Source organism: Glycine max, chromosome 19 (assembly GCF_000004515.6).
Source record: "Glycine max cultivar Williams 82 chromosome 19, Glycine_max_v4.0, whole genome shotgun sequence".
Classification (NCBI taxonomy): Eukaryota; Viridiplantae; Streptophyta; class Magnoliopsida; order Fabales; family Fabaceae; genus Glycine; species Glycine max.
Genome location: NC_038255.2, coordinates 38476754 through 38504225, shown reverse-complemented (window position 1 = coordinate 38504225; position 27472 = coordinate 38476754). Strand labels below are relative to the sequence as shown.

The 27472-nt window shown below is 32.7% G+C and overlaps 1 protein-coding gene across 1 annotated transcript; it reads left to right on the top strand.

Annotated features, from left to right (window-relative positions):
- Positions 1 to 13764: 13764 nt before the first annotated feature.
- On the top strand, positions 13765 to 18383 carry LOC100803801 (uncharacterized). Its single transcript, XM_003553323.5, has 3 exons — positions 13765 to 14203; positions 14334 to 14870; positions 17873 to 18383. Exons 1-3 carry the CDS (start codon positions 14050 to 14052, stop codon positions 18202 to 18204), a joined length of 1023 nt encoding a protein of 340 aa, XP_003553371.1. The 5' UTR covers positions 13765 to 14049; the 3' UTR covers positions 18205 to 18383.
- The last annotated feature ends 9089 nt before the right edge of the window (positions 18384 to 27472 follow it).

The following is a 27472-nucleotide window of genomic DNA, read 5'->3' as shown; positions in this document are numbered from 1 at the left end:
TTATTTTTCTTCTTATTTTATTTCACCTCCGCTAACTCTTAATTTTTAAAATGTAATATTTTATAACTCATTTGTGTATTTTCTTGCAATAAATTGAAATAACAAGAAACCAGCTCAAAATAAATAAGGAGCATATTACCTCACATAATGCCGAGGTAGCTTAATTAAAGTGTGGTTATGCAAATAAATATAACATAAAGAGGATAGAAATAGGATCTTAAACCAATTCTTATTCTACTCAAAAGCATAACCCACCCGTGATAGGGTTAACCGGTTAACTAAACTTAGTAGCGGCTTACAAAAGGGAGGTAAGTTATTAAGAAAGGGAGGTATATATATCAACTGCCTTCAAATTAATACACAGAATTGAAACAAGGAGCCCAATGCAAAACCAGCCCAATGGAAAAATCGTAATACGCAAATGCCTGAACAGCCCAATTAATTAACAAATTATTTTTTGACGAGTTTAACAAAAATTAAGATAGACGCAATAAATAAAATAGAAATTAATTTGCGATTTTGATTCGAACTTATTCTTCTAACTTTTTAAATGTTATAATCAAGTTCTTTTGTCTATTATCTTCTTTATAAAATTTCTAAATTCTCACATTCTTAACAAATTGACTATGGATTTAATCAATTAAACTATTTTAAACCCTCTTTTACTAAAACCCATCAATCAAATGTCACATTTCATTCAAAACCATAAAAGTTCAACATTTTCCATCTTCGAAACCTTAACACCCCATCACATCTTTTAAAATCAATATCCCATTTTTCACTATTGAATCTTTCAAAACATTTTCTATCTGTCTTAAAATTTCACTTATTTGACCGAAGAATAAAAAGATTTTAGCCTTTTTTTATAGAAAAATAAAGATGAAATAAGTAATTGTAGCAAGTGAAAAAAAATAAAGAAAAATAATTTCGAGTAAAAAATTAAAGAGGCATTGAATTCATATATTGATCATATTTTTTTAATGATAAGTTGATAATAAATAAAGGACAAAAATGTAAACAAAAAAAATAATGGAAAAAATGTAATAAAGTTTAAAAGAGTTAATAACAAACTAAAAATAATTCATAAGATTATGATAATGATGTAAAGTTCCATTATTTAGCACACTTCCTCTTTATATAATTTTTTTTGGACCAATAATAGATGATTAGTTTCTAATAACTTAGTGGATTGAAAGAAACTAATACTTTTAACTAAAAAAAATAACAAACTGAAATTAAAACAAGGAAGTGTCAAGTGCGACATGTGTACTTAAGTGTGGACTGCATCGTTTTTCTTTTCTATACATGAAAATAATTTTTATACCAAGGGTGATACTTGTTTGTTTTTTTTTTTGGTTTAATCAACACATAATTTAGTATTTTCTTTTTTATTCTAAAAATATACATAATTGTACGATATATCTTATTTATATTTTAGTGAAATAGTATATTGTATTTTATTTTGTACTAAGGAGGAATCTGAACTTTTATTTAACATCCAATTGATTTCTTTTATTTTTTTTTATTGAGTTGGCCCATTTTAAGATAAAGTAGTATTTCTATAACCACACGACTTATGTCTAATACTATATTCAATGAGTGGAATAAAAAAGAATGAAAGTGTGAGAAATAAAAAAAATAATAAAAAGAAATGAAAAAGATTTAAAAGTAAGGTTGTTTGATTTAGATGAAAATATTAAAGAGGTGACATATTTAAATTATAGTTGTTAGTCTCATTCATATACATGCACACACAAGAGTCACCAGGGTGAGAATAAAAAAGGAGGGACTATTTTGGAACGTCACAAAACTTCACACAATTACGGTTCCTTTTATGGCTTTTACTTCATTTTTGAGGTGAATACATTTTTAATGGGCTCCATCTAATTTTTTAAATTTTCATCTATGTTTCAATTGAACCGAATAACATGGACTTACCTAGTTTCATCTCCTTTCAATATTGTTTCAAACTTTCACTTTCAGCTATCTAAAGAGAGACTATGTTTGGGATTGAATTCCAAACCTTATTCAAGTAAACATGTGTATACTACATATTCCTTCCATTTCAAAATAATTATCATAACAAGTGATTTTATATAGATTAAGAAAAAATAATAAATAAATGAAAGAGAATAGTAATTTTATAAAATTAATCTTATGTCATCATTAATTCATGGATAAATATTCATTTTCGTCATTAAATTTGTTAAGCGTTGACAATTAGGTTTCTAGTTAAAAGATGAAAAATTAAAAATTTGTTCTCGAATTTGTAAAAAGTGTGATAAATTAGTCCTACCATTAGTTTTCTCCGCTAACTCAAACGGTTATGCCTATGTGACACTTTCAGTGATGATGTGGCTGTTGACGATTGTCACATGTCATTAAGTGGTTGTCACGTGTCATTTACGTGGTTATCATATGTTAAAAAATTGACTTTTTAATTTAGTCTTTAAACTTAGTAACTTACTCTTATTTTAGTCCCTGAACTTAACACATATTGTCGTTTTGGTCCGTAAAAGTACTTTTAAATACTCAATTAAGTCTCATGTTCCATCAAATTATTAACATAAACATTATCATATTCTTTCATTTCTATTCTTTTTACAATTCTATCATTTAAATTATATTATAAATATAAAACTAATTTATGAGTGTTTATATCACACTAGTAAGTGCTAAATATAGGACATTACTAACAAGATTCTATAAGGTTTCAAACCAAATATTCTACCTAAATTAAGTTATTATCTTATATGTTATTAATATGTGTAAAATATTAAATTAATTAATTAATCTATTTTATGAAATAATGTTAATGACAAAAAGACACTTAAACAATACTCAATCCATTGTAATGATTAAGTGTAAGATGACATGAAAAATAAAAGTGTTAGAACTATTTTCTTATATACCTTTTTGCAATTTTCACACTGATGGTTAACGATTAAGTATTAGAGGACATAATTCATTATAAATTAAAAATATACGACCTATAAAATTAAGCATAAAATATAATTCTCCTATTATATTCTCAATGGAAAAGATAATAGTTGTTTGTCATTATGGAATATACAATATATACGATGTATAAAATTGAGTATAAAATATAGTTAATCCATTATATTAGTCATGTTGGAGTATACAAAATAGAAGAAAATATAATAAAAGGTGAAAAACCAAAAATATCAAATTTTGTCTTAAATTTTGGTCAATAAAATTGTTCATTATATATCTCTTTACTTTTTAATTTCCTCCTTATTTAAATAATTATACCGACTTTTAAAAATAAATCTTGTGTCACTATCTATATATTTACATAATATCATTTTTAAGTTGATTCTTATGAAAAATTAATTTAATTTTCTTATGTTTATTTATTTTCAATTTTGTTACATAACACACACTTCAAATATAAATATAATATTTTTATTTCTATTCTTTTGACAATTATTTTATATTCAGTTTTCATCATCATTAATAATTGTTATTACTATAAATAAATATAACTTATTATTCTTATGCTAGCAATTTATATCTAGTGTGAATCTTAATTAAATATTCAAAAGTGTTCCCACCAGAATGACAGCATGTAGTTAAGTTTAGGGACCAAAATATCATTAAGAGATTAAGTTTAACGACTAAGATAACAACAAATTGTTAAGTTTGGATATTAAACAAAAAAAAGTTAATTTTTTTGACACGTGAAAACTACATATATGATATGTATTACTGTATTTATTTGACTAATCCATAAACCACGAAAATCTCTTTTTTTCCTATCTCTATCTTGATGAGCCGAAATCAAAGCTTTAATTTTTTGTTGAGTAATTGTTCGAGTAAGTCTTGAATGAGTTCCTCAAAAACTTAATGTAAATAAATGAATTTTTGTTTTTCATTTCCGGGCTATATATCCTTGTTTAATCCTGGTCATTGAATAATTGAGACTTTGATAAATAACTATTTGATTTTTCAGTTATTTTATTCTTCTTCCTAATCTATTAATAACAAAAATGGATTCTTCCAATATATAACCTTCCCAACCACGATTTATATATATATATATATATATATATATATATATATATATATATATATATATATATATATATATTTCTAAATAATCAACCAAATTGAGTTAATAGACGGAAGAAACTAACGATAAAACTAATCTGTTATACTTTTTTTTATAAATTTGGAGATAAAATTTTAATTTTCTATATTTTAGGACCTAACTACCCGTGTCTAACAAATTTAATAAAAAAAATGAATATTTATCCTTAATTCATTTATAAAAAAGTGAGCACCATATAAAAAAAGTACGAAACATTATTTTTATGATTTCAAATATAATTCATTAATAATGGACATACAATATTAGATATATACTTATTTAAGGTGTAAATATGTATGCACGGATAATATAATTTTTTAATCACAAATTTTTGTATATAATAAGTTTATTATTACAATAATTATTTAAAAATGATATTAACAAAATTTTTGATCGAGTTAACAATATAATTTTTTATGCTAACTGTCATAGAAATTAAAATCTTGTTTAAGAAAGTATAATTGATCGAAGTTTTTTTTAAAATTTGTTTATTATGTTTTAAATTTTTTGCATGTGTGAAAAATATTTTAATAAAAAAGTAGAAATTTAATTGATTTGATGATTTCTGTGTTTTAAAAAGTGATTAATTCTTTTTTTTTTTTGGAAAAAGACACAATGATCTTTAAATGATTACATCCATTGTTGGAATTTGATAAGTTAGTTTAAAACATAATATAAAAAATGGGTAGTTCTCTTGTATAAAAAGGAAAATGTTAATCCGTATTTTAAGATTACAGAATTAAAAAGAGAATTTTTTTTATTGAAAAACAAAAAATTACATTGTCTATAATTTTTATAATAAATATATTTTTTAATTTAACCAATGTTGTAAAGTAATAATTACTAACATCCTATGTAAAAAAGTGAGAGACTGATTATCCTAATTCCCAAGTCTTTATTTTGATAATGTTTCTTGAATTTATAATTGAGATAATAATAAAAAGTTGTCCTTTTGATTTTATATGAAATCAGCATTCCGAGATACTTGAGTAAAAATGCCACCAAAAGTCAGAATAAAGTATGTATATATATATATTCAAGAGTACTATTTGGATTGATGGAATAAAAACAATGCTTTGGAGAGTTGCCAGCAATAATCTCCATATACTAATGTTCAAACACGAAGACCAGGTGGGAAAAGTAGATTTATTGCCCACGGTACGTGAGTTTAATTTTTTTTTTATTTTTCCATTTTACCCTTGTCCATCCTTCTACCCTCCCTCATTCTTGAACTCTCCACTCACCCACCATCTACAACTCCAAACTAGTGATCCCACAACCCCAAACACAACCATCCGGAACATTCATTTTCTCGCTGAAAACCTCCATTGTTGCATGCGAAGTACCACTATTATTTTTTCTCTTCTCTTTCTTCTTTACTCCCTTCTTTGTCAAATATTATATGTGATTTCAAAGAGTCATTGTCATAGCAAAGACAAACAACAACAACCATTGCGCGTCTAAGAGTCGTTCTAGTAAGATCTGTGAAGCAACAAAACCCCTAACAAACAACAATTATTGCACGTCGAAGAAGCTCTAATAGCTTTGACGGCAAGCAAAAACAAAGCATCGATCTACAATTGTTATGCTATAGCACAAGCGTTTTGTTATTGACATATATTTTCAATATGGGTTTTCCTTTCATATCATCCTTGCATTTGGAGAAGAAGAATAAACACTAGTAATGTGTCTTCGATTCCAAGGTTGACATGGTGTTTGGTTCGATTCCAATTTCATGTTTGTAATATACATCAGAGTCGATGCAACCTATAATATGATGACATGAAAATTAATGTAGCATGGTAAGTAGTCCTGTGACGACATCATAGAATAAGAACAAAGAAGAATAAAGGGCAAATGGGAAAAGGAAAGATAATAGAAAAAACAAAAAATAAAAAATAATAAAACAATCTGAACCGTCTCATTTTTTTAATAATTAATTTAACAACCCACAACATTCTAACTACATTTTTTCCAAACTCAGGATAGGCAAGGAGTTTGTCTTTCTCATCCTAGTCTTCGTCATGTTCAAAGGGTTAATCCACCTTACTAATGATTCTCTCTCTTTTAAGGCAAAGTATAATATATATCAATAAAGCTACTCAAAAGTTCTATGCAAGCTGTACAGTATACAAGAGACCGATACCGCAGAGTTGCCAATCCAAAATATAGCTTCTCAACACTCGATAGCTAATCCCAACATGCATGGGATCTCAACAAAAAAATTAGGATAGAATAACTCTACCTTCCAGCCAAAATGTCCCTCAGATTGATGCACCAGGAAGAATAACATAAACCAGCTGTGTGTCCAGGTATACACAAGAACCACTTCCCATGACACAGTCTTGATTTGTGCCAAAAAGTCAAAAGAATCTGCATCCTTTTTCCTGAAAATGATGCAATTCATGTTGGTCCATATACACCAGCGGGTTGAGTGCCAAAATATGTGCCTGTATTTTCTATCACCCTCCCTTGGAAACAACTACCTAACTGAGTCTACAAACCATGAATGTCATTAAGAAAAGCTTTTAAACAAAGCTGGTTTCAGATTCAAAATAGTTGCCATCATCTCACTTGTTTGAATCTTTCTATATGCATTTGCCACAGAAAAACAATTCGCCCCATCCCCTTCCCAGCACCGTGAATCACCAACCCTCCTTATTCTACATGAATTTACAAACCAACATGGTTCAACCGATGGAGCTGAATAGAGGTACATAATATCTCTCAACCAAAAGGATCATCTCACACTTTTCAGTCTTAATGCCAATAATTTTGAAATAATCTTGTGTAAGCTAGTTAATTATCAGAGATATTGGCCTGTATTCAGAAAGAGATTGAGGGTGATAAAGCTTAGGAATAAGAGCTATAAATTAGGATGTTACTAATGATTCATCTTGTCCTTGTGCACGTATCCTGAAGACACCTTAATTATATCATAGTATCTTTGGAGGATGCAATGTTGCAAACAAGTCATAGAGAGGTGCTTAACTTCAGGACAAATTGTCAATCTTATTCACCCAGACGCATAATTTATTGATGAGTTCGAATCTCAATGCCAAAGACTCCAATAGTGCTGTCTGGAAAGCTCAAATTTGCTGTTGCCAATGATAGCTAGTACATAGAAAAATTAATACGAAGATTTTATTTTATATTCAACAAAAAAAGTGACGAAGCTACGGTGAAGTTTGCTAAAGGTGGACAAGTAACGAGGCACCAAAAAATAACCGGTAATTGATTAATTGAAGGTTACCTACTGGAATAAAAAAATAATCAAAAGTTTAAACAACACAACATGATAATACATGTTTAACCAATTTTTGAGGCACAACATGAAGTAGTTTTGAAGATCTGAAGCAATTTTGTAGATCTAGGTTTTGAAATCTGAAGTGGTTTTATAGATCCCAGTTCTAAAAAAATCCCCACTCCCTAGAACCAAATTCGCAAGATTGGTCCTTCACGATGACACTGATGCGCTTCACGCGCTCATGGAGGTCAAGATTGATCGAGAAAGACACACTCACAGATCTCGCACCACAGCATCATCTTCGTTGCTACAACTGTCGCCATAAAATGGCTTCCAGATTTCACAGCAAAACTCATCAAATCTGAGAAAAATAAAACAAAGATTTGACGAAGGGTGTACAAAAGGAGATGGTGAAAGAGGAATGAAAGGAGAAGCTGTCTTCGTCGGAGAAAGAAAGGTCATGGACTAAAAATCCAAAGAAAATGAAAAAGGAGGCTTCGATTAAAGGTCATATGCTTATATATCAATTTTGCGGGAAAATAAGAGCTCGAGTGAGAGAGATTTTTAAACTTTAATTTGAAAATTTTAGGCTGGATACTCCAACCTCTAGATGAATTTTGGGAGAACTCATATGGTCACTTTTATATCTGGACCACTCTACCGTCTAAGATGAATTTTGGAGTATTTTTTTTTTTTGTGGCATCCAATTTCCTATAGAGCCTGATATAGCACTATTAGAGAGTTGAAATTGACCTGAGTGTGTTTGTCAATTGGTTTGGTTGTTCAAGCTTTATGGAGGAAGAGTTATGTTGCAGTTCATAGTGGTCATATCTCATTATTTAGACGAATGATCTTATAATATCATCAATAAGATGATAATCAAACCTCCAAAATAATTATAATAAGATCATTTGGCATCATACTTAGGAAGGCTAACAAAGTGATAGGTTTGCTTATTAAGAATGACCTTCAATTAAGATAAGAGAGATGATATATTGTTTGAATATAAGTGTGAGTTGAAGTTCAATGTGAGAATAAGAATAAAAAGATTAAAACATCATATAAGTAAAGGAAAAATTCATAAACTTGAGACTTAAGATTTTAAATTAAAATATAATATCAAGTTTATTGGTGTAAATATTCTTGATGTTCATCTCCTTCAATTTATTCAACAATTGGTATTAGAATTGATGGTTCGATTTGATGATCGATTTGGATGAATAAAATGATGACGGTAGATCCATGGACATGAAATTCCTTGTAATAAAAGTTTTTCTGATAGATGAGTTCATGCATGAAAACCAAGCAACGGATCCCCGCAAATGTTGCAGTAGTATACAAAGTATTAGAACATGTTGATTATAATAATTATACAAGTAGGAGCAGCTACGATTAAGCTTTAAGAATCATCATTGAATACTTCTGTATCAAAATTAAATTTCATTTGAGAGAGACTATCATATGAAAAAAGACTTAAATTTTAAATTAAAATGTAATCTTAAATTCACAAATTTCTGATTTTATTGGTATAAATTTACATATGACTTGTGAAACGCAACAACTGTCATTATTAACGCGACGATGATGTCTCACAAACTTTGGCACAGGAAAGCCACCTTAAGCTGTAGGATCCAGTTAATAAAGTGATATAACTGTGTCTTTGTAATTGGTTCAGAGACTATAATGTGTGGGGTGGGCTACTTCATTGACCTTGCTAGCTGGCTGTTTTAGTTCGAAACTCGAGATAGCATTAGCATGCAGACACAGGGCACTGTCGTTTCTGGACCTCCTCAACGATGCTTCCCTGCATTCAACTCATAAAGCTCCTCAATATTTTACTCATGGTTTTTAATAGTCACAGTTGTAGTTTATGATAATTCTTGATGTTGTGGACAAATATTACTAATGTGATCATAATTACGAAAAATTATTAAGTAGCAATTTTGAATCATTATTGTCTCTACTAATAGGTACGCATATTATTAATTTTTTTCTTATGAATCGTAAAGCTTGAATATATATCACATAGGCCAACTAATTACAATTGTAAAACCAGAAATATAAACACATAATAATCGTACACCATCTTATAATTTCAGCATAGTTACAATTGTAAATACACACATCTCCAATTTATTAATTAAATAAAAGACTAACTCTCATAAGAAATTATCCACTTGTAATACGTTATTACGGCTGATTCAAGGAAACTGTTCCAATCCTATAAATTCAGTCTTTGTAATTGTATGGCAATTGTAATTGTAGTCCCTGTTTACTTTCAATTTCTTAAGATAAGTATTAAAATTATTAATGTTTATTGCTGCGTCCCAGTTATAGTGGATGATTGTTTCACTTTTTATTTATTTTTTTAGTTAAGTAAAATTACTTTTGTCATGCAGGAAAAGAGTACATATTGTATTATTCTAGTATTTCCCTTTTATAAAAAACAAATGATCAGGAAGCTGCTATATTTTTTGAAGACCAGTCAAAATGCCTTAAAGTATCGGCGGCTAATAATTATTTTCTCTCAACTTGTTCGTTTAGGTCAACTAAGCAATTAGGTCAATAATTACTGCACGTAATTCAAATATTAGCTAGGTACATTTGAGGCATTAATAAGAAACTTCTACAACGTTAAGAAATCAAGCTTATGAAAAACATTTACAGATCGAAAGGGACAAACTAGGTTACGTACGTAAAATGAAAATTAGACTTAAATCTAAAAGTTAAACAAAAAGCTAAAGATCCATTTAGTAGTATGGGAAAAACTGAAAAATAAAAGTGAATTAAGATGAAAATTTTAAATTAAAATAGAATGTAATAGGATGAGTCTCACACCATTTTATTGTTTATTTTTTCTTATTTTCACCTTTTTTTTTCAAACCATATGGGCCTAAAAGATAAAGAAGCAATTAGTTCCAATAATGGAATGCTTTGATATTAATTTTCGCGCACAAAGGTTATTCCATCCCCTGACTTCTGGATCAAATTATGGGACGAGGAAAAGGACAATAGAGTAGACATTGAGATGAAAAATTTAAGCTTGTTTGGTAACTATTTCTAAAAACATTTTATAGTTTTTGAAAATAAAAATAAAAAATTTTATTTAATGTTGTGTTTATTATCAATTATTTTAAAAATACAAGAGAGAAAATTTCTTTTAAAAATATAAAACCAACATCATCTTTTTGATACTTTTTAAATTCTTGTGTTGTTTACTTGTTTCATAATTTTTAAATTATTTTTAAAATAATTTTACCTAACTTAACTTTTTTCCTTTTCTTTTCTTAAAAAAATAGATTTTAAAAGTTATTTTACTAAATAGTTTTAAAGAAATAAAACACAATCAATCAGCCTGTATATATGTTTCTCTCGTGCCTTTTTCTGAAAACAAATGTTACTGAAATTTAGCCTTAAATTTGGGTATAAGAATAACAAAACTCTAACTTCTTCTGCAACAGGAAATCCAGGCTTTTATGAAGCAGAAAAATCCCATTTGCTGGACAACCCACCAACTTGACATCGATGAGACAATGACGTCTATAATCTTTTTATTTTCTTTATCTTTTCCTTTTTTATATATAATCGATGACTTTAGATTTAAGCTATGAATGGTAATAATGGAATATGCCAAAAGCAACGGGATTTTTATATGTCTATCTTCCTATGCATGCTCATACTAACATCATATTTTATTGAATAGTGCTCGGGGGATATTGATACTTTACATAACACTATACATTTGTGTGAGGTGACAGAATCAGTGTGCAGAGTTGTAGATACTAGTATGTTAAAATCAAGTGAAATAATCTATATTCCGGTAATAAAACTACTATCCTGATATAGAAAATAATTTGTTTATATTAATTATTAACTCGAGAGAAGAGGATTAAACTACTCTAAAAATAACTTTATATAAAGTTATTTCTTTTAATAACTCTTAATTTGTATACTTGTATTTTTAAAAATATATATATAAGTTTCTGAAAATGTGTTGATGTATCCTCAAAAAGTTAAAAAAATAATATTGACTTGTTTTTAATAACATCATCAATTATTTTGTTGATATCTTAAAAGGATGTGAGTTTAATTATCAAGTAGATGTGAGAATTTTATTGATATATAATAAAAAAATATTTCTAATTATGATAGTTCTTGGGATCCAACTTACTAAACTTTCCTCTATAAAAAAATGACAAATGCACAAAAATTAAATACATTATGGTAAAATGTGTGAAAATAAAAAATATGATGATAAAATATTAAAAATAAATTGAGTGATAAAATTCATAAAATAATGATAGTTAAGTGATAAAATGGGTAATTAATTCATTTTTATAATATTAGTGTATTTTAATTAAATTCTTAAAAGAGTAGTTGTGTATAGACTTATGAAATGAATAATGCATTTTTGGAGTGAAAAAGGAAATTTTATTCTTTTAGAAATATTTTTATCTTATAATTTAATATTTTTTAGAACAAATTTCAGACCTTAAAAAAATATTAAATACGGATTTTTTTTGGGTTACATACTAAATACTATCATTCTTTGATATCTTCTTTTCAGGAATGAAGGATTAGCTTCCGAAATAAATACAACTTTAACAAAATTAGGTATGCCTTAGCCTTGTAGGTCAGATGACATAATAAATAACGCACGGATAGATTGATATGAGGTACGAAATACTAGAATTAGCGTATTCCTTAGCGTTATAAATTAAGTAGGTCAGATGACCTAATAAATCATGCAAGGATTGAAATTAAATGAGGTATTATGAATTAACGTAAAACAGGTAGCAACAATGAATGGTAGTAATATCTAACAGAGATTCTGATTACAAATTATATTTTTAAATTTTACCTAGACAATTGAAAAGCTAGGACTATTTAATTTATTATAAACAAATAAATTCTATATGTGTATATCTTTTGAAAATCATAAAGAAAGATTTTACTAAAGACCATAAGTCATATCTTTCACTGAAAGTTAATCCTCATTAAAATTAATAATTATTCTATACTAGTGTGATAGTGAAAAAAATAATATTATCCCTTGAAAATTTAAACTAGCCTAGACAGGATTTAGGTCTGGTTTTCCAAGTTTAACTAGATTTTCCTTAAAAAAAAATGTTTAACTAGATTGTTGACAATTTGAAAGCAGGTTACAAAGAGGGACCCGAGACCCGACTTCACTGTTAATAATGAGTGTCATGCATAATTGGATGCCGAAGCCATGATGAATTTGAGCAGAGGCCATTATTTTATTTTCCTTTTAACGAGTCCTTGGCTGATACTTTTTCCCTCTTTGGCGTGGCACTCATTGAGATCCCGTGCAACCAACCTCACTCCCTCATTTCACTCAACCACTCCACGGATTTGCCTCACACCCAATTATCACCAATACTATTATTATTTTTCACAAAACTAATCCCAAATCAAGTAACAACAAAACCTAAGGAGTTTATAGCAAGATTTTTATAACTGGATGGGTGGTTGAACCAGTGTCTTTGCTGGTTCAATGGTTAAATTTAGTTGAATGAATTTTATATTTTTTAAGATAAGAAAATAATTGATACTTATATGAAATATTAAAAAATTTATTTTTATTTATTTTAAAAATATTTTAGATTAAATAAAAAATAAAAAAGATCGGTTCAACCCGGTTTTTAATGCCAATTTTATATTAATTTGATCGGTTCCCACCCATTCTAGAATTCTTTTAATTTTTAAAGTATCTGAATCGATCACTTAATTATAGTTCAACTGATTGAACCAATTAATTCGGTGTGATATTTAAAACCTTATTTTATATTGTAGCTAAAAAGATTTACAATAAAACTTTCATTTTTCTAAAATTGAGTTTGAATATTTTTGTAATCATTTCTCCTATTTATTAAACAATTCCATTAAGAGATTCTCTCATGTGAAAAAAATTAAGATTCTCAAAATTTTAAGATTTTAATCTCAATTTTTCAAAACTTTCATTTTATAATAAAAATATGAGAAAAGCAATATGCACTTTTTACGTGTTATTCAATCATAAATTAATTAATATAATAAAATTATTAATTTTTATAAAATTATCTGAAAAGTCATATTAATTGTAATTTATATAAAATTATTTTTATGTATTCAGTTCATCATGGTTAATTTAATTTTTAAAATGATTAAGATCTCATTATGTGAAGATGTGACTAGAGAATTCAAGAGATCTCATAATGATTAGTTGTGTAATTATAACTAAATGAATTTCTTATAATTTAGACTAGTGGTAGTATAATAATCTTCTAAGAATGCCGTACGCCAACTCTAATATATAATTGTGGATTGGTATTATACACGAAAAAAGAAGTAGGCCAGATGCTTTGGTACGGAAAGTGTCTCCCAAGTCTAATACTATTCTTCGTAAAAAAGAAAAAGTAACCACCAATGTAATTACGCAGGAGACACCTAATAATTACCAACTTAATTACCATCCCATCCCAGTAATCCCAAAAAAAAAAAGTAAAAGAAGAAAGACAGACAGTGACGAAAAGAAAAAAAAAAAAAGTAACCAAAACATGATAATTAACATTCCACGTGCAATTTGCTTTAACTTACGTTGTTCTTGTGATAACCCGTTACTTACTCAGTTACTCTTTTGCGCAAACACTGCGCAAAGAAAGAGAGAGAGAGAAACACACACAGAGTAATGAAGAGACAGAGCAGCGCGGTGTCGCCGTCATCGTCGCGGCGAGAAACTCCGCCGGAGAAGATTCACGCGAAGACCATCGGGTGCATGTCCGGCATTCTCCACTTCATCTCCAGCTCCAATTCCCGTCGCTCTCGCCGCTTCCTCACATTCGGTGCGTTTCGTTTCGCGCTGGGGCCCACACCATATCTGTTTGCATTTTCTTTCTTTTCTTTCTCCGGAAAAATTTTTTAGTCACACAAATTACAAATAGTATTATTCTTTTCTTTTGTCCTTATTCTCAGGAAAGAGGCAGATTAATAAGAATCCCGCTTCTACCCCCGCCGACGCCGGAAATTTGCCGCCGGAAAATGCCGCCGCCGATGACTGGAGGCTGTCGTCCGACGTGCCCAGGAGTCCGACTTTGCCGGCGGAGATTCGACGGTCGAGTGCTAAGGCCCCTCCGCCGGAGAGGCGCCGCGAGGCGCCGGCTCTGGTGGCGAGGCTGATGGGGCTGGAGGCGGCGCCGGCGGAGCCGACGGATACGGTGGCGGAGAAGAGGCAGAAGCTTCTCGGGGCGTTGCAGCGGTGCGACGAGGATCTGAAGGCGCTGAAGAAGATCATCGAGACCGTGCGTTTGACCGATCCTCCTCCGCCGTCGACGCCGTCCCCGTCGCCGGCGTTGGCTTGTATTGGTTTCGAGGATAAATTTCGAACGGTTCCGGAGGTGAAGTGTTCGGTGGTTAACGGGGAGCAACAGCAACCGAGTCCAGTGTCTGTGCTAGACGAGTTCACTCGTTCGCCACTCAGTCCGAGTTGCCACTCGGGACGGCATTCATTTCGTAAGCCCCCTAAACCTTCGTGTCCATCCCCATTGGGCTTTTTCATTAGTACTTTTTTTCATGCTAAATTAATTAAAATTTTAATTGAGTAGCTCAGTATATGTTTGGTTTCACAAATGTTGACATGTTTAGTTTTAAGGAATTCATTCTCGCTTTAGAATTTATTATGAGTAGAGATAATTTTAAATACTTTTTGTATTAGTTAAATTTTTTTGTACTAATGTTTACTAACTTTTTAGAATAAATGCATGCATCCAAGTATAAATTACATTTCTGCAAAATTAACTTTAGCCAACATCAATTTTACTTATATTTATCGAAACACACACTTAATTAGCAAATTAGTTTTAGTTTTTGGAAAATACTCATCGTAAGAAAGTAATACATTTAATAAGTGATATAATAAATAAATGAAATAAAAGAGAAATTGAGTGTATATAATCCTTTAAGTAACTTATGGCCTGAATATTCCTTGTTACTGTTTCGTACCCCGTGTTTTTATGGATGGTGTTTTAAGAATAAGAAATAGGATTTAGATCATTAGATGAACTGATTACCTCTTTTGATCATTTTTAAAGTTGATAAGTCGAATTTCAAAAGTGTTTTCTTTTCTCCTTTGAATTAGGTATGAAATGACTAAAGTAGAAAATAGTGGGCTCGGATTATTCAGCTTCGCTGTTATATTTTGGATCAATGGCAAAATTGTTTCTTTTTAATTTAATATTTGGGATTGGCAGAAAGATTATACCAAGACTACAGTAAAATCAGTATATAAGTGGCATATGCTGTAGGCCAATTACAAACAACTTGGTCGTCATTTTGTTAAAGGACATTCACAATCCCTAAGCCAGAAAGAGGCATAGTTTGTAATTAACTTTGATGGTGTTAAAGGAGTTACTAGGACTTACTCATGAATAGGAGAGACAATGATCTTTGATCAAAAAGCACATGCTGCCGCTACCCATCATATTTAGGATTCCAGGCTTTGAAATCATAACTTCTTGTATTCCACACTATCATGACCATCATAGTGGGAGACAAATTAATTTCCTCTTACCACTGCAATCATCCCGCACCCAATTGAACATAAAGTGATTCTCAGCTATCTACTAGGATGAAAACAGTGAATAATTCCTCTTTCCAAAAGTTCTATGTACATTTCACCATAGATAATTCTTTTTTTCACATCCTCTACCCAGCAATTACTTATATATGCTTGTCGCAAGAATAAAAAATCAAAGAAGCCCAAACATTTTTCTGATCCAAAATAATAATAAAATAATAAATTGGGCTGTTTTGGGGATGGATCTTGGACCACAATTTGTAGTACTCTAGAAAGTATAGACTATGCCTCATGACTTGAGGCAGTCAAAAGATGTTCAAAAGAAAAAGAGGCACATAGCTTTGGAGCTTTTACCTGTCACTGGGCATGCAGAAACCCACTTTTTCAGGGATTTGTTAATTTATAGCCCCACACAGCCACCCTCTCTCCAACAACCAAGAACCTTGTTGCTTACCTGCACAGGTAGTACTGGAGGCTTGAGGAAAACATTGCCTTAACTCATTATGTTTTTGGAAGGACATCATTGTGGTCATCTCCAATTTTGCTGTAGAAATTGTACATTCATTTTAGACTTGATCCACACTAATAACACATTTCATTCCCTTCAAATTATTTATTGTTTAAAATAATGTACACACTTTTAAATATTACGAATTGCACTAATTATTGTGATAAAATGATGTTTTTAACTAAAATTTCCTTATTAATAAAGTTAAAATGTTTAACAAGTGTTTTTTTATGTACTTTCGTAATTTTTAGCTTGACGTGTTTTTGAAACATTCAAATTATCGGGTAATTTGAAAAAAAAGGGAGTATATTTCAAAGAAAGTAAATTTATGTTAATATATATCTGCATAGCTCTGTTTTATAGTTTCACAATTTTCACCTTTTTAGTTCTTATAGTTTGAAAGTAATATTTTTAACTCATATAATTTATATTTTAATTCTTTTTTAATAACTGTATTTTTGAAAGTGTATTTTTTAGTCTTTATAATTTATATTTTAATTCTCTTTTAATTCCTATAGTTTGAAAGTGATATTTTTAGTCCATATAAATTCATAACTAATTTATCGTAAGATAATTTGTAATAAAAAAATAATTGATAATTTATAACTAATTTGTAGTTAATTATTTTTATATATTTTTTTATAGTAAGGACTAAAAGGTAATTAAAATACAAATTATAGGAATTAAAAAAATTATTTTCAAATTATAGGGACTAAAAGATAATTAAAATATAAATTATAAGGATTAAAAAGAACACTTTTAAACTATAGACATTAGAAGAGAATTAAAATGTAAATCATAAGATTAAAATATCGCTTTCTAACTATATGTATTAAAAAAGTAAGAATCTTGTAACTATGAAAACCAAATGAATAATTTAACCTTTTCTTTTTACATATAATATAATTCTTCCCGTCCCCATCTAAAAATAATAGTCTCTAACTTATAAAAATATCAAAATTACTTTCTCCCTTAAGTTTTAGTATTTTTTTTTTCAAATTATCTAGTTATGTTATTTTTTTAAAAAAAACTCTTAAAAAACATCAATACAAGGAACCAACCTAGTTTCTAATATTTGTATATAGGAACAATTTAATCCAACAACCGTTAGTGTATCCCATTCCTAAACAAGCATACACATAAAGTATAAATTTTTAATATCCATCACATTACTTGTATATCTATGCTTATTTGAGAATTGGATACACTAACCATTGTCAGATTAAATTGATCACATACAAATATTGGAAACATAAAAAGAACCCATATTGTTTTCAATATTTCTTTATCTGATCAATTTAATCCAACAAAGGATTGTTAGTCTATCCAATCCCTAAATAAACAAGAGTGCAATCTATCACATCTTGTGTATCTACAATTTGATTAAAACTTAACATCATTAATGATGATGATGGCATTTTTTGTGTACAGCGCGAATACAGCACCAGAAGCAGCAGTTGCTAAAGAAGCCAGGAGAGGAAGACATCAGCAGCACATACATCTACGAGAGAATGGCATACGAGTCAGTGAATAGGAAAGTCAACGACGAAGATCATTTGGTTATGTGGAGTAGCAAAGCCATGATAAAAAGTGTGGATGAAGTGTGCAGGGACGTTGCATGGGGAGAAAAGCGAGAGCTTGGAAGAATTGGGTTGGCTTTGCAGGATTATATTTGCAGAGATTTGATTGAAGAAATTGTTAGGGAATTAGGATGCTTCTACACTCTGCCTTTTGAGGCATGTAAGAGAAGACTCTGCTTCTAAACTATACATGGTCATAATTATTCGTTTTTTTTTTTAATTTTTTCCCTTTTTACAATGGGTTCATTTCAGTTTAAAAGGGTTCAAATAAGAAAGCCATGTGCATTTATTTTTATTGTTGGTATACAATATTTGTACTAAGTTAAAATTTATAATATCATGCACATACTATTTAAATTTCATCAAGTTATAAGATTTACTTGATAAAAAGAGAAGGAAAGAAGAAAAAGATCATGTATTTGATTCCTCTGCTATCAAAATACTAACAATGAATAAATAACATTTATCGATAAACAAAAATTCACCAACCCCAAATAATATACAAAACGAAAAAAGTAATTCATCCTAATACAAAAGTGGTTGCATACAATGCAATGCAGCGTTAAAAAGATATACCGACGATCCCTTGGCACGTCCATTTGGGGTTCGAAGGTTTTTAACCTATCAATTTGATGCGATTTTTAGCTCAAGTTGAGAAAGGGGTGTTAACCTCCACAAAATGATTTGCAGAGGTTTTAAAAATGGAAAATGAAGTTTAATACAAATGAAAATTAGTACTAAACACATGAACGAGTGTCTTGTAACTCTTGTCTAAAGTGGATGCTTTTTATTCTGCAATCTCAATTCCAAAAACCCATTCAATGTCTTGTTTTAGATCCCGCAATCCACTTCTTTAACGATTTTGACCTTCTGTTATAGCTTGGTTTTCGAGGCCCAAGCAAACCCCCCAGAAGCAAGAGGAGGAAGAAACGATCAAGTATTATTTCATGCCTTTCAACATATGATTACACAGTATTTATAGGTAGTTACAAGCTTCTAGATGCATCCTAGCTAACCCTAACATGAGCTAAACAACTAACAGAAGGTATCTATGCCATCCACGCCTTGATCGTGCTCGCGATTCCTTCGAGAAGCTTCACGTGTTCCTCCATTCTGCATGGCTTCTATCGTACCCTTCTAGATATGCTGGGGTGAGTCGTTCCCTTCGTGGCCTCTCATTCCTTGCTTCCTGCACCTCCCTTGCTAGTGACACCCCTTCCCTTACTTCTCCCGTAACACTCCCCTGCCCATCTAGCAGCACCTTGTCCTCAAGGTGGTGAGTGCGCTTCAAGCTCGCCCAGTCTTCCCATGAAGTCTCTTCGGGTGGTAACCCTTGCCACTGAACGAGGACCATATGCCTAGGTCCTGTCTCCGACGGAATGACTTTAGAAGCTACAATGGCTAAGGGTGTAATAACTGGGTGATTATTAGATGCTAAAGGGGGAAGGTCCATGACTGTTGTTGTCGTGGTGGGGTTCGCGGTGTAAGACTTGAGGAGTGAGACATGAAAAACCGGATGAATGCGTGAGTGTTCTGGAAGTTGTAACCGGTAGGCTACTGTACCCATACGTTCAACTATTTGAAAGGGCCCATAATAGCGCTTACTCAGTTTCGAACAGGTGGTGCCTGTGACCGAAACTTGTCGTTGTGGCCTGAGCTTGACGAGGACCCAATCACCCACTTGGAATTCCTGATCACGGCGGTGGCGATCTGCATTTGTTTTCATTCGTGACTGAGCTTTGAGTAGCTTGCGGCGCAACATTGCAAAAACTTCTTCCCTCTGACTAAGGATGGCATCCACAGCTTCGACGGGAGAAGTACCGGTGATATAATGAGGGTAAGTGGGTGGTTTCCGGCCAAAGGTAATTTCAAAAGGCGTCATACCCGTGGTGGAATGAGAGGACGTATTATAGGACCATTTGGCCGAAGGTAGGTATCTTCCCCACGTTGCTGGTTTTTCATGCACGAAAGCTCTCAAATATTGCTCAATAATGCGGTTTGCGACCTCCGTTTGTCCATCGGACGGCGGATGATATGATGAGCTTAAGCGCAACTTTGTACCACTCAGTGTGAAGATCTCGCGCCAGAATTTACTAATAAACAACGAATCTCTATTCGATATGATGCTTTTAGGCATGCCATGGAGGCGCCCCACCATTTCGATGAATAACAGGGCCACTGTGTGCGTCGTATGTTGGGTGAGCAATATACCTAAGTGCAAACCTTTTGAGAAGCGATCCACCATGACGAAGATGCATGTGTTGCCGCGATACGAGGGTAGTCCCGTAATAAAATCCATGGATAGATCTTCCCATGGTAGTGTCGGCACCGAAAGAGGGCAAAGGAGCCCGGCTGGTTTACGGTTATCATACTTAGTGTGTTGGCACGTTGCACAGGCTGTGACGAACTTGCGAGTGTCTTCCTTGATCGAGGCCCAAGTAAAATTATCATGAAGTCTTTGGAGAGTCTTTTGGATCCCCATGTGGCCACCTGTAGGAGATTGATGAAACTCCTCAAGCAATTGTTTGATGGAAGAGGAGTTAGAGGGAAGCCATATTCGCTTCTTGTACATGATGAGTCCCTCAGTTAATGCATAATCTGGATATGAAGCTGGGTTTTCCTGGATTCGTCTGCGCAAGTCTTGAAACGTCTCGAGAGAGGCTAGCTCCTTGCGGAGATCATCGAGGAAGACGAAGCGTGGCATCGAAAGGAAGAAGAGTGAAGCAGCGTGGTCTTCTTGTGATCTGGATAATGCATCTGCGACCACATTGGTTTTCCCTGCGCGATACTGAATGGAGTAATCAAACCCCAATAGTCTGGCCAAGTAACGATGCTGCTTCGGCGTTTGGATCATCTGGTTCATGAGTTCACGTAAACTCTAATGGTCCGTTAAGATGACGAAGTGGTGGCCAAGTAAATACTGGCGCCACTTTTTAACGGCCGTCGTGATTGCTGCCAATTCCCGAACGTAAGTAGAAGCATTAATCAGCTTAGGGCATAATTGTTTGCTATAATAAGCTAGAGGGTGGCCCTTCTGGGTTAACACCGCCCCCATACCAGACCCTGAAGCGTCCGTTTCCACCACAAATGGCGTAGTGAAGTCAGGCAACGCGAGAACGGGTGCCTCTGTGAGAGCCTTCTTGAGGTTTTGAAATGCTATCTCGGCCTCGTGACTCCATGCAAATTGACTGTGGCACAAAATTTTGGTGAGGGGAGAAGCTAAAGCTGCGTAGCCTTTTATAAATCGTCTGTAAAATCCGGTGAGGCCTAGAAAGCCTCTCAATGCCCGCGGTGTGCGAGGTGTTGGCCACCGTGAGACAGCTTGTACCTTCTCCGCCACCGGAGTGACCCCGCTCGAGGACACTATGTGTCCCAAATACTCCAACTACTCCTGTGCAAACGTGCACTTGGAAAGCTTAAGAGAAAACTTCCCTTCTACAAGAACCTGAAAAGCTATCTCCAAGTGAAGAAGATGGTCATGCATGGTCCTGCTGTATATCAAGATATCGTCAAAGAAGACGATGATATACTTCCTGAGGTATGGTTGAAATAGCTGATTCATTGTGGCCTGAAAACTAGAAGGTGTATTGCACAATCCAAAGGGCATTACGACTTGATGTGTTCGAAATGCAGTTTTGCAGATGTTCGCCGTGTTCATCAATATTTGATGATATCCTTGCATGAGATCAAGCTTAGAGAACCACCTTGCTCCGCCCAGCTCATCGAGTAACTCATCCACTGTTGGTATGGGAAAACGATCGCGGACCGTTTTGGCATTAAGGGCCCTATAATCGATACAAAACCTCCATGATCCATCTTTCTTTCTTACCAGCAAAACTGGGGATGAAAACGGACTCGAGTTAGGTTGTATGAACCCTCTCTCTAGCATAATAGCTACCTGTTCTTCGATCTCCTTTTTCTGAAAGTAAGGATATCTATATGGTCTAACGTTTACTGGAGTTGAGTTAGGCAATAGATTGATGGTATGATATGTGGATCACGATGGCGGCAGGGCCGTGGGAGGTTGAAAGAGGGACGCGTATTTGGAGATTAATGTGTTGATTGCCGGCAAAGGATGGTTTGGAGAAGAGTTGTGTGTGGTTGCTGTTTCGACACGAATGTGGAAGAAGGTTGTAGTAGGGTTTGTGTGTACGAACCTGCGTAGTTGAGATGGTGACACTGGTTCGATTCCCTTCTCGCGATCTCCATGGAGTTCTATGAGTTTACCCCAGTGATGAACTTCATTGTTAGAGCACCGTAGTTTGTTAAGACTGGTCCGAGAGTCTTCAACCATTGGACCCCCAGAACCACATCCACTCCACATAATGGCAATACATGGAAGTCAATGGTGAAGGAGTGTTGTTGTATGTTAATCTGAATCGCTGTAAACAACTGATTACAGTGAAGCTCTTCGCCATTCCCCATCGTGACCCTAAGCGGTGCTGTTTCAGTGGTTTTTAATCTTAAGCTCAGTACCACTCGATTATGGAGGAAATTATGAGTGCTGCCTCCATCTATCAAGATGTTGATAGGCCGGTCATTAATGTAGCCTTTAAGGCGTAACGTCTCTGGTGCTAAGTGGCCAGATAATGCATGTAAGCTTAGCTGTGCCAGCGGGAATTCTGGTAGCAACTCTTGAGTTGGTGTATAGTATCTTGATGACTCCCCTTCGATCGTGGTATCCTCATCATCCATAACTAAAAGAAACAATGAAGATGCACATTTGTGGCCACGAGAGAATTTCTCGGCGCAGTGAAAGCATAGTCCTTTTTCCCTGCGCGAGGCCAATTCTTCTGGTGTTAAACGTTTAAAAGGAATTGAGGAGGAAGTTCGTACCGGTGTTGGTAGTAAGGGTTGTGTAGAGTTGCTTGATGATGAGCGTGTGCTAGAAGGTCCTGTGGAGACTAATGGCCGATATGGCGATGGCCGGTGAGCATCGAGAAGTTTTTCTTCTTGTAATCGTGCATAGGATACTGCCTGAGCTAAGGATATCGGTTGTAAGACTTGTACTTCTCTGCGAATCGGTTGATTCAATCCTGAGATGAAGCAACTCAAGACGAATGGAGCCGGTAATCCTACTATCCTGTTAGCCAAGGATTCGAATTCTGAAAGATATGCCGATACCGACGAACACTGTCGTAATTTGCAGAGTAATCCTGTAGGATCTTCGTACGTGGATGTTGCAAATCGTGAATGAAGAGCATGTAGAAAAGCTGACCACGAGGATAACTATGTGTTTCGATGCATCCATTGAAACCACGCGAGTGCTGGTCCCTCCATGTAGAAGGAGGCAATGGTTAACCTCTCGTGATCCGGCGTAGAGTGAAACTCAAAGAATTGCGTAATCTTGAAGGTCCAGCTGGTTGGATCAGATCCATCAAACCTCGAGACATCAAGCTTCATACGGTGAAAAGAGGTTTGAGTCTGCGGCGTGTGTCTGGCAGACGACGATGGCGGAGACTGCAGTTGCGGTTGATTCGCCTCAAGCTGAGACATTCGCTGGAGAAGATCATCAATCTTTGAATTCATAGCAAGTTGCGAAGCAGTGAGCTTGGCAATTGCATCTCCCAAACACTCTGATGATGCCTTCGAACGTGTGCCATCCGCCATTGATGCTCATTGAAAGCACCACTGTTATAGCTTGGTTTTCGAGGTCCAAGCAAACCTCCAAGAAGCAAGAGGAGGAAGAAACGATCAAGTATTATTTCATGCCTCTCAACATATGATTACACAGTATTTATAGGTAGTTACAAGCTTCTAGATGCATCCTAGCTAACCCTAACAGAAGCTAAACAACTAATAGAAGGTATCTATGCCATCCACGCCTTGATCGTGCTCGCGATTCCTTCAAGAAGCTTCACGCGTTCCTCCATTTTGCATGGCTTCTATCGTACCCTTCTAGATATGTTAGGGTGAGTCGTTCCCTTCGTGGCCTCTCATTTCTTGCTTCCTGCACCTCCCTTGCTAGTGACACCCCTTCCCTTACTTCTCCCGTAACACCTTCACTTCAAAAATCTCCTCAACATTAGTTAATATCAAAGGTGCCACCCCGTGAATCCCTTGTCGATGTTACAGAAGAAGTTCAAACCAAAATCGCCATTTATTCTCTACTGGTAGGGAAATTTATTCATATAACTAGAATATAAAAAATAGTGAAATAATATTTCATCATTGTAGTGGGACAAAGCACTGTGAAACCAGTAGCTTCGTATTTAACGAAAGCATCTTACCTCCGTACATTCCTTCATGAAATTGGTTCTTTAAGCTTAAGTTGGTAGGCTTTCACAATCAGCGGGATAGAATAAAAAATTTATTGTTTTATTTTTTAATATCTTAATATTTTTTAATTAATTGACAGTTTTATATCAATGCATAAAAATTTATTCATATAACTAGGATGGCTTTATCAATGCATAACCCTTTTTTCTTTTATATATAATACATATGCATAATATACATTACACATAATAATATATTAAAATGGACAGTTTTAAACTTTTTACGAAACCTATCTACTAAAAAGCTTAGACCTTAAACCTTAAAAGAAATCTATTAAGTGTGATAAATCGATACATTTATAAAATACATAATATATCATTATATTATATTTACATAATTATATATAATACATATATACATAATATAATGATATAAAAAATGAATAACTACTAATATGTTTATTTAGGCTATATAGGTATGGCAAGTAAACTCAAATTCGTAGAACTTGTTTGATCTCAACACACTTTGATTGAGAAAATCCATTTTAATTGAGATAAGGATGAGGTTCGAGGACGCAACTCCCTTGACCTATTCTGCCCCAACCTCAAACTCATAGGGATCCCCTCCATGTGGATTGAAATATTTTTTTATGTGTGATGAAATAAAATATAAATAATTTTTAATTAATTCTTTCCTATTTCATGATATTATCTTTAAAATATCCTTTATTCAATTAGAATATTATTTCCCAATTACCTTTTATTTCTTTGTCTTATATAAATAAATGTAAATGATATATACTTTAGGAAATAAATTAATTTTTGTATATGTTAAGTCTATAAAAAAATTAAATAATGTTAACTAATTTTTTAATAGGTGTGAATTAGTTTTTTTCTCTCCTTACACTTCTGTCTAGAGAGAGTATTCAATTTCATAATGAAATAACATTTATGAATTAAGTGCAAGAGTGCTATCGTATCATATGATAAATAGTAAAATAGAGGTGTTTTGGAACAGCTGTCTTTTTGGACCAATATATTAGTTGCTGCCATGTCATCCTTTTTTTTTATAAACTTTTTATTTATTTCTATTTAAACATTAACTAATCTTAACATAGAATCATTATTATATTAATTTATATTATTTTAAAAAACATTTCAATTCATCTGAACCCTAACTTCCTTTCCCTAGTCCCACTGTGTAAGTTCTCTTGCACCTTTTTTTCTCTTGTGACCCAACAAGAAGTTTTCTTCCACCTAGCACGCCAGGAGCGCATCACCATTTTCATCTATTTTGTCATTCCAATTTCGTTTATACAACACAGTGGAATATTCCCCCCCTCAGTATTAGAGGGATTTTCAACACAATTTGTTGTACTTCTATCCGATCCCTTTTGTACATTTTCAGCACCACCACACTGCTATATATCCGATCCCTGTTGAGCCGAATACAAATATATATGTGAATCTGGCCCAATGATCCTCAATACTCCTCAATATTCTAAAGTTACCTCCAAAAGTTCTAGCAATATTGCCATGAATCGTGAAAACCAATATAAACTTCTTATATAACCGTCCAAGATGCACCCTTTGTAACCATAATAAGCCATCCTATAATAAAATGTATCACCAAGCCTCCATGATATATACAAATCTTGTATCTCACCATTGCACCAGAAACATGCCATGCAAATAAGGAAACGTATCTATGATTGAAGTTCAAAATCAATATCTGTAATTGAATTAAAACATTCATAATTTTTAAATTGAAAAGAAAAAATATTGTAACTATTTAGTGATTAGGGATTAAATTGAAATGAGTAATAATTTTATTACTAAATAACAAAAAGATGACATGGTAACATGCAAATTAATAATTATTGGTTTAAAAGTAGAGTTGAATGTGTATGCATATTTTATTCTTACTTAATTAAAATTTAAGGGTATGGTAGAACCTCCACGATCCTTGCAGCCAACACTAGTATACCACCAGTCACCAGATTATTTCCCAATCATTCCTGGAAAGAAGTTAATCACCAATCCAGTTTTTTTTTTTACTACCACCAATCCAGTTATATCTACCAAAATAACTGGAATAGAAGTGTTTTTATTGTAATCAGCAATCCTAAATTTCAACTTTCAACCCACAACAGAAAGCTTTGTGAGATTCTTTGAAGCAGATTAAAAATCAAATCAGTTGAGATATCATAAACAGAAAACAACTAAATTATCTCTAATTTTTTATTTTAATTTCTAAATTAGTTTGTTATTTTGTGTTATCTCCACCCTTCTTCCTCTATAAATACAAGTTAAGAGAGAAACACTTGAAATCGTACAGACAGAATGCAAACAAGCATGTCCCTTCCTATTAAGATTTGTCTTCTTTACTTGACCTGCCTCACAGTTTCCTGCTTTGCAGAGCAAACTTCAACCTTAATTGTAGATGCTAAAGGATCTGTGAGAAAAATTCCAGATACTTTCTTTGGAGCATTTTTTGAGGTATAATTTAATTAATTACTTTTTGTTTGGTATATTTTTAAGTATATGATTTTTTAGAGTCCAGGAAGATTTTAGAGTGTGATTCTAGGATGTTTTGTTTGCAATAAAACTAATTGTTGGATCTTTGGCAGGAAATCAACCATGCAGGAGCTGGGGGATTGTGGGCTGAGCTTGTGAGGAATAGAGGTCATTTACGTGTTCTTAAAATTCTCTTTCATGTTTGGATTTAGATATGCAAATGCTCAATGAGATCTTGACGTCACTTTCTTTATTAAAAATTTCACGCTCAGGTTTTGAAGCTGGAGGCCCCAAACCATCATATCTCTCGTGGAACTGGCAAATTCAAGTGAACTCAGTACTTGATATTAGAAATCAAATTGACTTATTAATTAATACGTGCTGAAGTTAAAGAACAAAATGACGTCTGATAGTTGCAAAAAACATTTATGTATTTATCATCAATTCACCAATGTAATAGAATTTCGTCATTATTTTGACTGTTCACATTTTTAAAATTCTTAATAGACATAATCCATTAATACAATATTTGTTTTGAATAATCTTGACCTCATTATCTTATCATTACATATTCAAATCTTACGAATAGATATGCCTTAAAAAAAAGCAATAAATATCAACATATAGTAAAAGAGACTCAAAATTATTATTGAGAATATATTTCACCAGAGTCTCATATCCCATTTATTTTATTTAAAAAGACATTTCCTTATTGT